A 13626-nucleotide genomic window follows, 5' to 3' on the forward strand; every position below is an offset into this window, starting at 1 on the left:
AGAAGTCTTCACATGGTTGGCAACCACCCAGGGAACCACTTCAAGGTTACTCTCACCAACCAGGGAGATTTTACTCTTCTTTTATAATAACATCCTCTGAAGAGATGATCAAATCCAAGACCCTCAGTCCTTGTGTGCCCTCTGTTACATACTGTCTGAGGTAGTTGGTTCTCAAAAATTAACTAATTTTCTTTACTTCCATTTGCAATATTGTCATCCCAATCTATATTGCCATAATTAAAATCACCCAAAATGATTACTCTTTTCTCATTTGCTTGGCTAATTTGCTTATTCATTTCCTGGTCACTACCCTCCACATTACCAAGTCTATAGCAACATCCAACGAAGTATTTCATTCTATTTACCTCTATCTCACACCATACTGCCTCAAAAACCACTAACACTATTTTCCCCTTGCATCTCTACCTTGTATGGACATAACTTTTTTTCTATCATCAATAGTACTCCACCTTGCTTTTTATGCTTTCTATCTTCATGAAATACATCATTCTCTTCCATTTCTTTTCCTAAGAGGATATCATTCTCATCCAACCATATCTCCCATATTCCAACAATTTTTGGGTGAATGAACCCAATCAATGCAACCATTTCATTTCCCTTGTTTCTGAAACTTCTAGAATTCATATACAAACATAACAGCTCATTCTTGGATCTATAACAAGTTTCTCTGATACCACTTATTAGATGTGACTTTTCCATACTTTCCTCAAGCCATTTCTTTTTCTCCTTATTGTCCTCCCAGAACCCAACTGTTTTCCTTAAATCCCAGTCATCCCTTTTCCTTTTGTTTACATACATTCACATCCTCTTGGAGCATTAACCTTTCTCACACTGTGTTCCCCTTTTCATCCCAAGTCTCCCTGTTTTCATGTTTGTCTTGCAGACTTGTTTTCTATACTCATGCTACGCACTTCTTCATTCATAAGCATCACTTCAATCTCTCCTTCCATACTCTTCTGCTTTTTCACATCGCTTCTTACTTGCTCAGATTCATTCTCTGCACTCATTAAGTCTCCCTTCTTCCAGCAATCTCTCCAAATGCCTCAAGATAGAGTTATGTCCAAAACTATTCAAATGCAGTCTTTTTCACTCTTATACAGTTCATTTCTTCCTTCAAATTCACACATCAACAAACTACACTCCTTTCCTTTACGCATTTCTGCTAACACATCATAATTAGTAAATAATAATATTTGGTTTACCGAAACTAGTTTCGCCACACTTCTCATTTCTCTACAACTAACCATGTTATCGAGTGGGACAAAAGCTGTTCCCCTTACATAGAGGAAGATTACCATTCAAGAATTTTCAAAGAAGCAGCCACAGTCGCCCATTCTACTGTCAACCTTAACAGAAATCAAGGCCTAATACTCCCAGAGATATGGAAAACCCTAATCAGAACCTTAAAAATGGAAGAAATGAACTTTGATGCAAACTACAGAAAGTTCCTCAGCAACAGCTAGCTGATCTTGTACATGCGATACATGTTTCACTCACGTTCGATACTATTTTATTTGTAATTATTCTAGTCAGTTTGCAGTTACGCATAATTGTGAGATTGTTTAAACCTATATGTGAGTGCCCTGAAGATGCCAACAGATAAGTGTGGCGAAACTAGTTGGTTCAGTTAATAAAATTGATCAACACTTGATCAGTAATGTATTATTTATTATTATTTATCGTAAATATTATCATAAATCACAAAATAATTTATGATCAAGAAAATAACCTTCATGATGAACACATCATAAATCTTGCTCTCTGCCCCATCTCAGTACTGATACCGGGCAGCACACTGATTACCTTTCCTATTACACTATTATCTTTTATCCTTCTCAACAACTTTCTGATATCCATTCTTACATTCTCCTTATTCCCAGTCAAGTCATTTGTCCCTACTACCACTGCCAACTTCTTTGCTCACTTACTCCTTATATCTAACACCTTAATCACTTTATTTATTTTTTACCTCCCAGAAAACAAACCTTGTGCATCTTCTCGTTTACCACACCTCTAATAATCAAATCACCATACAATGCCACTCGCAGGTCTTTTGTTAACTTCTTTTTCATACCTACATCATTTGTTTTTGTCTTCTTCACTCTTCCATACATATCTCTAATTCTCTTCATTTCACTCTGCATCCATCTCATCTTCACTCAGCTTTCGATTCTTGCATCTTTTTTTGCTGTCTTTCACTCACTATTTATTGCCAATCACTCACGTTTGTTTGCCATCAACTCTGCTCACCAACTTAGTGTTAATTGCACTTTGTTTTTCAGCATAATTATTGCCCACTTTATTGTTAATTTCGTTCCGTTTTTTAATAAAGTGAAAACTGAGTGAAATTAACAATAAAGTTCGCTTTATTGTAAAATTAAAAAAAAGTTCGCTTGACAATAAAGTGGACAATAATGACATTATTGTCCACTTTATTGTCAAGCGAACTTTTTTTTCCTCGCTATCATTTCCACACATACTCTGAATATTTGCACAATGTTCAACTGCCATGTCAGTTATGACACCATGTTCCCTACTCATATTTAAACAAGCTCGTTGTCCATCAGAATGTTGAATTTCCTACATATCCACACTCGTTCTTTTCTCTTATTCAATATGAACAATATGGAGGTATAAAAGTTTTACAGTTTTGCATAATTCAGAACACTTGGTCAGAGGGTTGAATTCCAGATTATCGGAATGCAGTTTTCATGGTATCCATCTATAAAAAGGGAAATAAAACTGAATGTGAGAATTACAGAGGTATTTCCATACTGAGTGGTTCTGGTAAGATTTATGTAAGTATACTTGAGAAACGGCTGAGAAAAATTTTGGAAAGAATGCATGGAGAGGTACAAGCTGAATTCAGGCCAAATTAAGGTTGACAAGATTTTGCTTCCCTTATTCACTTCAAGGCAAACAATTGAGAAATCATGGGAATATAACAGGGCAGTGGCATAGCTGGGGGGGGGGATGCAGAGGGGCGGTCTGCCCTGCACGGCACTTTGAACCTTTTTGAACTTTTGCAGTTAATTCTAAAATACAGTCTTGAGAATTCAGTTCCAAATATTGTAATACTACTGCAAATTTTCCTCACAATTGCTGTAAGTGTTGCTAATTGTGAGAGGAGTTTTTCTAAATAAAATTTGATTAAGAATTACCTACATCACTATGAAATAGACTTTGCCAATGTCATCGATGATTTTGCTAACAGAAAAGCAAGAAAAATAACATTTTAGAATGTTGAAATTAAAGTTTTACTTCAAAAATAAACATAGTGTTTTAATTTATTTTCCTATACATTGTTTTGATTTTTTGTAGTATTTTTGGTGTGCATTGAGAGGGACGGCAACAGCTCTAGCTATGCCACTGTAACAGGGATCTATACTTAAGTTTTGTAGATTTGGAAAAGGCATATAATAAGGTTCCCCGTTAAAAGCTTTTCAAAATGCTACAGTTATATGGGGTAAATGAAACATTATGCAGAACAATATATAGTATATATCTGAGTTGTAAGTCAGCAATTAGAATTGAAGGAGGTACAAGAAGATGGTGTAATGTTAAATCAAGTATGAGACAAGGGTGCACATTATCTCCACAGTTATTCATAATCTTTATGGACCACATTTAGGAAGGAAAGTGTATTAAACCTGATGTGAAAATTGAAGATGTTAATCTTAGCGCTTTACTTTATGCAGAAAATGTTATACTTCTGAATAAATGTAGTACAAATCTGCAGGATTCCTTTACTAAACTGAATAACTACTGTAATAAATTTGGTATGAAAATCAGCAATAAAAAGACAAAAACAATGAAAAGAGGCATAAATTGAAAACATCAACTGCATCCTGAATGGAAAACCTATAGAAGTAAAACAGCTATTTAGGCAAATCTTTTTAGTATAGATGACAAATTAAATTTAGAAATAGACAGCAGAATTAGCAAAACTGATATGGTAGGAAGTCAACTGAATAAATTTATATGGAATAAGAGAAAGATTAGTCAAAACACTAAACCAACTGTATATAAGACAGTGTTCAAACCAATTTTAACTTATGGATCTGAGATGTAGGTTAGAAATAAAACACTTCACTACAGACAACAGGTACGTGTGTTCTGAAAAATATTAGGGGAGTGAACAGATGGTATCAGTGGCAATATCATATTAAAAATGAGGATATTAGGAAAGAACTTGATATTGTTAATATTCAGGAATGTGTTAGCAGTGCTAATCTCAGGTGGTATGGCCACTTAAACAGAATGGAAGATTTGGTTAGCATAAGTTAGCAAAACAAGTGTTCTTTTCCAGGATTGCAGGATAAAGACCTGGAGGAAGACCAAGATCTGGGTCTTGATTGATCCTGTAAAACGTGCCTTATAAGAAAGAAATATAAGATCTGATAATATTGGAGTCTTGACAGATAACAGGTTAATTTATAGGAAAACTGTCAATAGGAAGTTAGTAATGATGTAAGTTTTTCATACAGCACTATCGTAATATCCTGTACATCCCTTGAGGGTACATGTCAAGAATTTGATGACAATGACACTAATATTACACTATTCCAACAAAATATTAGGAAATACATCAGATTATATCTTCAAATATTTGCTGATGATGCAAAATTAGGTAGAATTATCAGGAGTATTGCTGATATTAATTCTCTACAGGAAGATTCAAATAGACTTTTAGCTTGGAGAGATGAGTGGGATTGTAGTTTTAGTATTAATAAATGCAAGGTGTTACACTTTGGGTTACAGAGATATAAGATTATGTACTGTATTGGTTGAGCTGTACTGAGATTCAAGATCTTGGGGTGAGGGTAGACAGTGGAATAAAGTTCTGAGGACACATAAGTGTTGCAAAGACTGCACATTATATTGCTGCTGTGATAAAAAGTACATTGACCACACATGGGCTATTGTGCTCAAGTTTGGTTGCTTAGTTTTCATTATGATGTGGAAACGCTAGAGAGGGTCTAAAGATGAATGACCAAAGTGATATCAGGACTCTGGAGTGTTAGTTATTATTATTATTATACGGGAACCTTCATGGAGTTCAAACACTTATCGCAGGAGACCTAATCTATCCACACAATCATACCTCTCCTTGAACCAATTAACAGAAAAAGCACTAAACAACTGACTATGGCAACTCATTCACCACTCTCTAAGCAAAAAATCAAGTCCTCACACCCCCTACTGACCACACCTTTATTCATCTTCCAGGATGACCCTTGTTCTGGTCCCTCTAGCCAAATGCTGAAACATTTCCCCTACATCTATCCTATAAAACCCTTTAAACAACTTAAAATGTTTTCTATCATATTCCCTTTTTTTCTCCTATCAACCAACTTCTGCAATCCACACACACTTTCAATCTATCCTCATAGAGCACATTCCACAGGCCACTCATCATCTTGGTCACTCACCTTTGAATTCTCTCCACTGCTTCCATATCCCCAAGAAACCCAGGGGACTAGACTTAGCACAGTAATCCAGATGTGGGTATATCAAGGCTTATAAAGAGGAATTAAATGCTTGTTAATGTGTTCTTCACTAGCCAAGTAATTTTATATGCTGCCTTAGTAATATGTCCACTAAACTTTAACTCTCTATCTACCACCACTCCTAAATCTCTAGCTTCATCTATCTCATGGAGTACAGTGCCATCAATGTGATAAACGCCTTGTAATCTATTTATCCCAAAGTGCATAACTTTATATTTCTTGACATTAAACTGACACCCATTAACTTTTGCCCATACTGACATCCTATTTAAATCATCTTGAAAGCTCTCCACATCGGTTTGATTAACTATTACTCTATGTAATTTTGTATCATCAGAAAACAAGTGAATATTTCCTTTTAGGTTATTTCCTATATCATTTATGTACAAATTAAACAGCAATAGTCCCAGCACTGAAACTTGTGGCACACCACTAGTCACCTGTTTTTGTCTCTATTCTGCCCCTCCATATATCACTTTTTGATATCTGTCTAGTAGCTATCCACTTAACCCATGTAATATCCATTCCCATTTGTTCTAATTTGAATAATAGTGTTCCATGTGGTATTCTGTCAAATGCCTTTGCAAAATCTGACAAAATCATTGTGTAGCCATTTCCTTTATCCAGTTCAGCCTGTTACTCTATTATAAAAAGTTAGTAATGTCTAAATGATTAAGACATGACTGACCCTTCACAAAGCTATGCTGACCTTCATACAGTATCATATTTTTATCTACTCATTCTTGAATTCTCTTTTTTACCAATTTTTCTAGTACTTTTACTACCATGCCTGAGATATTGATTGGTCTATAATTTGCTGCTGTAGTCTTAGAACCTCCCTTATGCAAAGGAATAATTTTGCCCTTTTTCCACTCCCAGAGCTGAGACTTCAATTAAACAGCTTAGTGTTTTTGAGGTTTATAATATTTAATTTTCCTAAGGATCTGCATTACAAACCATAAGTGAATGATGAACTGATCACTTTAAATAATCTTTGCTTTTTTGTTTTATGTTTAGTTATTCAGATATGGAGATGTATGAGGAAGCTGTATCTGATTATGAAAAACTTTATAGGAAGGAAAGAACAAAAGGTGAGTACAAAACTATTTTCTTCTGATTACAAAATTATTTTTCCAGGAAGTTATTAGCATTATTACTACTGTTATCTGTCAGCATGTTAAACCAGTGTTTAGTCTAAGGCTGCTTAATAAGATTTTTTAAAATTTTTTTATTTGATTATTTTATCAGGAGGATTTTACTGTGATTGAGGTGAAATCTGCTTCTGGATGAAGAAGCAATCTTGAGTTAATTACCACAACGGCCAACAATATGAGGGCTTCTACAAGGAAAGGACATGGACACACACACACACACACACACACACACATGGAATTACAAAGCCAATGATTATAGAAAGCTCAGTAAACAGCCTGGATCAATCACAAATTAACATGATAACACAAGGAAAAGAGTGAATAATAGCATTGTAACATTACCTAAAGACAAAGCTCATGTCCTGGCTTTATTCTTCTCTTTTAACTCCTACATGGATGACTATAGCAAATTACCTACAACATTGCATCTCATGCCCTGCTGTGGCATTCTGCCAGAAAGACATCAGAAGAATCTTGAATGACTTAGATATCACAAAGGCAGCCAAATTTTGAATCCCATCCATTATGCTCAAGAGATGTGCTCCTGAACTAACACCTGTTCTCTATCATCTATTCACTAAACTGTACTCAGCTGGCATCCACTCTTCAGCGCAGAAGAAAGCTCTTTTACAATCAGTTCCCAAAAAAGGTAGATAAATGTTTACCATTAAGTTATTTACTATTCACCTATTGCTTTCACATCAGTATTGTCTAAAGTAATAGAGAAGATTATCAACATCTTGAGAACTGCTATCTAATTAGTGACTACCAGCAGTAATGCACCTAGAGGGGGGGGTCCAAGGGGCCTGGGCACCCCGCAGAGAAAAGGAAAATACACTAGTAAATTTTCCAAAAATCTTTCCCTAATTAAAATCCATTTTTTTTATTTATGTTGTGTTTTCTATCCTACTTATGAATTAGCAATCACTGCAGATGCTCAGTCATAGGTCGTATGTGATGCGTAGTGTGTATTCGCAAATCGTCTATTCAACTCACCCCCCCCTTCCCCCAATGTTAAATCCTGAGCGCTCGGCCCCCTCCAAGATTAAATCCTGAGTGTGCCACTGACTACCAGGATGGATTTTGCTACTCTAGATCCACAGAAGATCTCCTGACCTATGTCATGCACCTTTGGACCCATTCTATGGAAAAGTTTGGAGAAACCTGTGCCATTGCTCTTGACATCTCCAAGACTTTTGATAATGTCTGGCATCGAAGATTTCTCAACAAGTTATCATTTTGACTGCCATCCACTATTACATGTAACGATCAATCTCTCAGATTGATCCTTACATGTAATAGTGGATGGTGTTCTCTCCTCAGACTTCCCTGCCAATACTGGTGTCTCTCAGGCTCTGTCATTTCATCCACCCTCTTACCTAATCTATCATAAATTATAGATATTCTTGGTTTAATCCTTTATCTATCCAAGTGTAAGCAAACAAAGTTTGCACGTGAAGTAACTTCACAACTGGGCAACTCGACTATAGAAGCCAGTGATTTCACATCACTTGCCTTGGTATTCCATAGCACAAAGCATATATCCTTACAGACTAATTTCATCCTTTGAGGTTTCATCAATAGGAGCAGACCCAGAAGTGATACCAAGGTTGAAGTAATGCAGAAGTCATATTTCCATATACTAGTAGTCAAGAGTCATGACACCTTATTACTAAAATACTCTGGATTATAGATAGATGTTGAAAGTTTCTCCACTTTGTTCTACTATAAATTAAAGATGCCAAGAAATTATATTTTTGGTTTAATCCTTTATCTAAGTGTAAGCAAACAAAGTTTGTGTGTGAAGTAACTTCATGACTGGGCAACTCATGTATAGAGTCCAATGACTTCACATCGCTTGCCTTAGTATCCCATAATGCAAAACACATATCCTTATAGACGTATAATGTATGCATTATAGGAAGGGTCACTACCCAGACCGGTTTCGACCTTTATTAGGGTCTCATCAGTGGGGAGCCAGACCCAGAAGTGATACCAAGGGTGAAGTAATGCAGAAGTCATATTTCCCACTGATGAGACCACAATAAAGGTCGAACTAGTCTGGGTAGTGACCATTTCCATAATGCCATAATGCATAGCATTACATGTCTGTAAATATAAGCGATTTGCATTATGGGACACTAAGGCAAGTGATGTGAAATAATTGGCTTCTATACATGAGTTGCCCAGCTGTGAAGTTACTTCAGGACTGAGCAACTCGTCATTGGGCAGTGTCCATTATGCCTCCTGTTGCTTACACTTGGATAAAGAATTAAACCCAGAATATAATAATTTCTTGGCATCTTTAATTTATAGTATAACCAAGTGGAAAAACTTTCAAAACCTGCTATCATTGACTGCAAACCCTATTCATAGTTTTGCTGGTGATAGCATGCCCCATTCATCCTACTCATATGATAAACCTTGCAGTGCTCAAGCATTTCAAGCTTCAAGATCATGTAGAATAAGTGCCCTGAACACTGATCTCCACAATACTCTTGATTGGGATGAAAGCAACCTGGTCAAATTTCAGTGCTTCCAAAATGCAGTTTTGCTTGTTTTCTCATATAAATGACCTCAGATCTTCTTCACTTACTTTTGATAATGCTCAGCTCAACACTCAAGACCAAATCTCTCTTCTCAGACTGATTCTTATTCCACTTCTATAGCATCATCAGCTTCCAAAAAAACTTGGCATCCTCTTCTGTTCAAGACAGTACTTCTCTGCTGAATAGTTACTCTTTATAAACAACAATGACATATCCAACATATCCCTTTCATTTTCATGTAAGTTAACAATAAGTTAAGAAAACATAAAAACTATGAAACAAATACATAGTATAAAATTATAAAAATTACAAATTATACGTAAACTTCACTGTACATAATGCATAAATATTTTAGGCAAAATAAAATAAAGGGCATATTTTAATCTTTCATAGCACGAGGATTTGAGGATCAGTTAATAAACATTTGTTTCATGTAATCACCTTGTGCATTGTTACAAAACAGTAGAGTAATTCTATCTTTGAAAACTTTGAATCCAGGAGCTGATCTTTCATTTTTCGAAATATAGGTGCGTTTTTGCATTTTTTTCCCAATATGACCCAAGATTAAAAGTGCATATTTTATGTAATCACCCTGTGCATTGCTACAAAACAGTGCTACAATTCTATCTTTGAAAACTTTGAATCCAGGAGCTGATCTTTCATTTTTCGAAATATAGATGCGTTTTTGCATTTTTTTCCCAATATGACCCAAGATTAAAAGTGCATATTTTAATCTTTCATAGCACGAGGATTTGAGGATCAGTTAATAAACATTGGTTTCATGTAATCACCTTGTGCATTGCTACAAAACAGTAGAGTAATTCTATCTTTGAAAACTTTGAATCCAGGAGCTGATCTTTCATTTTTCAAAATATAGGTGCGTTTTTGCATTTTTTTCCCAATATGACCTGGATTCATCCACATTGAAAACCTGGTCTGCACACTATAAATGTTTATAAACTTGGAGAGCTTTTTGTTTAATAAGATTTCCATCCAAAGGAATTTTCTTTTGAGTGCAATCTTCTATCTAAATCATTAGAGATGTCTCCATTTTTTTCTTTTAGAATATCACATACACGAGCCATATGCTTTGCACTTATCTGGGTCAATGCATGCTGGGTTGCCTGCATTTACCCAGCAATAAACACTTTCTCGGATTTTATGTTTATTTTGTTTGATTGTTCGAATTGTTGATTCATTTAAATTCAAAGTCCTTGCAACAACTCCTGGTTTTTCTCCAATTTTCAGCTGATCCATGATTTTAATTTTTTCTTCGAGAAATGAATTTTCTTTTCAATGTTGGTTTTCCCTTTCTTTGCAGTTTGTGGCCATTACTATAAAAATAAATTTTTAACATAAAAAATGCATTACATATTAATTATGTATGTAACTCACCAGAAAATAAAGTGCTCTCAGCTTGAGATTAACACACTTATGATTTTTAATATGCCATCCTGGCAGAAAAGGAAGGCAATTTTCAACAATAAACACTTTATATGGTAAACAGTTGATGTGCATGCATGCTAAACGGTATTTTCCCTAATATAAATTCGCTACTTATAACAACTACCTGTGTGATATGGGCAGACTCAAATTTAATGAAGAAAAATTTGATTTTCCAGTCGCACAGTGAAAAACACGAAACGATCAAGTGTTACTACAATTTTAGACAGTGTTTTTATCGAAACCGCATTGTATAAATACATCATTGAACAAAGGTTACTATAATTTGTAGACCGTGTTATATCGAAACCGCGTTGTACAAGTACCACGTTATATGAGGGTTGCCTGTACTTTATTTTTTCACATAGTCGCCATTGACTTCCAGGCATTTTTGGTATCGTGGCACCACCAGCTTTTTCATACTACATCAAAAAAGTCCGCTGCCAGTGAGTTCAACCACTGAGTCACACTGGTCTTTAGTTCCTCATTTTCTTCAAAGTGCTGAGATGGGGAGCCACTGCTTCATATGCAGGAACAGGAGGTAGTCACTAGGTGCTAGGTTGGGACTGTGGGGGGTGGGTGGTTGAAAAGTTACCACCCAAACTTCTGAATTTGCTGAATTGCTCATCTGAGTTTCTTCAGTTTCACAATATGCATTAATTGTTGTTCCTTGCTGAAGAAAACTGATGAACAAGATCCCTTTTCAGTCCCAGAAGACAGTGGCCATATTTTTTATGACCAACGGTGCCTTTTTGAATGTGGTGCCATTCGGAGATGATGAATGACGCTGCAATGATTGTTGTTTTGATTCAACATTTGTATGAAATCCATGTTTCGTCACCAGTCATGATATGAGAAAAAGGTTCATCTACTTCATTTTCATTTTTTGAGCTGATTCCACTTGTTGCTGTTTATCCATATCAGCCAGCATTTCTGAATCCCATCTGCACACAATTTCTTTTCTGTCACAATTTCATAAATAACTGAGACTGAAACTTCTGGGAATTCAAAAGAAAGTTCCATAATTGTGAAATGACAATTTTCACAAATTTTGATGTTCATCCTTTCCACCAAATCATCTGTCACCACACTTGGCTGGCCACTGTGTTCTTCATCATGAACATTATTGTGCCTTTCTTTAAACAAATGCCACCTTAGGCCTGTAAACTTCACACAGTCGCTGATGAATTTCTTCTGCACTATTGTTTTCTGTCAACAAAAACCATATCACACCATGAACCTTGCAACTGGCAGGATTTTGTTATCACAGCACTCAATATAAATTATTTGTAGAAGACAACAAAAGATAACATACAGCTAGCTAATGAGTCACTCTCTACTACAATGTAAGTACAACATCCTCTTCCCCATATCTTATTTGGCAGTAAATTGTGAACAGACCTTACTTTCTGGACATGCCTCATACATAGAACAGTGCAAAGGAATAACTAAGGAAATTTAGTATTATTATTTAAAAAAAAAATGATATGTGATTAGAATAAGACTCTTCCATATCATCATTAATGAGAGGCATTCATTCCAATTCAGGTTGGGATGGTGAAGTATGGCTTCAGCACTTTCTTTAAATAAATATCTGAACTTATGGTCATCTCCTTTAGTGTTATGCAGTGATCAGCATTCATTTTAGACAAATTATGGACTCTACAACCATGTTAGAAATAATTATACAGAGACAAGCTATTACTTACTGTAATAAAACTATCTATATGAAAGGATGTTTCTCTAATGTTGTCTTAAATAGAATATAGCTTGGATGTAGTTATTTCATTTATTTATTGTAATTTTATTTTATTTTCACTAGAGGTCAGGCCAGTAGAATAACCATTGATTAAATCATTTCTCTTTAGCATACTGTGTGAAATGTAATATAGCTTGTTTCTGTGTGTGTGTGTGTGTGTGTGTTTATATATATGTGTGTGTGTGTACTCCAGATGATGACTTTAATATATATATATATGTGTGTGTGTGTATATTCCAGATGATGACTTTAATATGAAGGTCAAAATGTTGGGAAATTAAATAATTATTTCTAACATGGTTGTAGGGTTCATAATTTGTCAAAAATGAATCCAAACTTATGGCGACAACGATTGAGTAAACACGTTTCAGATCATAAGATATTACAGTCAGTATCAATTATATGTTGTATGAAACCAGATTTCTCAGATTTCCTATTAACAACGTACGTGATATCTTGCATGAGTAAGTGCAAGAACACCATCTTTTTAAAAATAATAATACTATGTTTCCTCAGTTATTCCTTTGTATTGTTCTATGTTTAGCATTACATAGCTCTTACTGTTTTATTAAATAATCCATTGTTCATGTTTTACTTTGTATTTAAATACCCAATGTCACTGATGAGGACTTGTAATTTTCAGGTTGAAATATATGGCTATTAAATATATTATTAACTCTTTTCCTTGTGTTATCATGTTAACTTGTGAAACTTTATGGCACAAGTATCACTCAAAACAACAGCTTAGAGTAATATCATGAAATGAGGAATATGGTGGGAAGGGAATTAGTGCTGCTTGTGCACTAATCTTATATCTAAATGTATTCCAAAGGTAGGATAAGGAATGTAAAATGGATGATTTTGGGGATTAAGCATGCATCTCAAATAAGAAGTTATTATCAAGTGGAAGACAATAATCATTTATGTGAGGAGTATAGAGAGCATGCTAAGAAGATGACTCAGAAATGAAATTGAAAATGTTATCTAATTGAAACAACCTATCAGGCCTAGAAATATCTCCGAGTTATTTTGATGTGTGATATAAAAGCAAGTGAAAAATTAATTCATTAGACTAAAACTTTATTCTTCTTCAACTTGGATTGGCCTGCTGCTGGACAAAATTCTCCCTCATTTTTCTGCATTCCATAAAATTATAGTGATGGATTAGAATTGAACAACAGTGAAGGAAT

At 35.0% G+C, this 13626-nt stretch overlaps 1 protein-coding gene across 5 annotated transcripts in view; it reads left to right on the forward strand.

Moving 5' to 3' along the window:
• LOC150109487 (dnaJ homolog subfamily C member 7-like) overlaps positions 1-13626 on the forward strand; it is a 160115-nt gene that overhangs the window by 121003 nt on the left and 25486 nt on the right. For all 5 annotated transcript variants that reach the window (XM_090413259.1, XM_090413260.1, XM_090413281.1 and 2 more), the window contains one exon: positions 6549-6622. In XM_090413259.1, coding sequence (XP_090269385.1) covers positions 6549-6622 — 74 coding nt within the window. The remainder of the gene's footprint in view (positions 1-6548; positions 6623-13626) is intronic.

Source organism: Typopeltis vanoorti, chromosome 2 (genome assembly GCF_054136105.1).
Source record: "Typopeltis vanoorti isolate ZY-2024b chromosome 2, IOZ_Tvanoo_1.0, whole genome shotgun sequence".
NCBI lineage: Eukaryota > Metazoa > Arthropoda > Arachnida > Uropygi > Thelyphonidae > Typopeltis > Typopeltis vanoorti.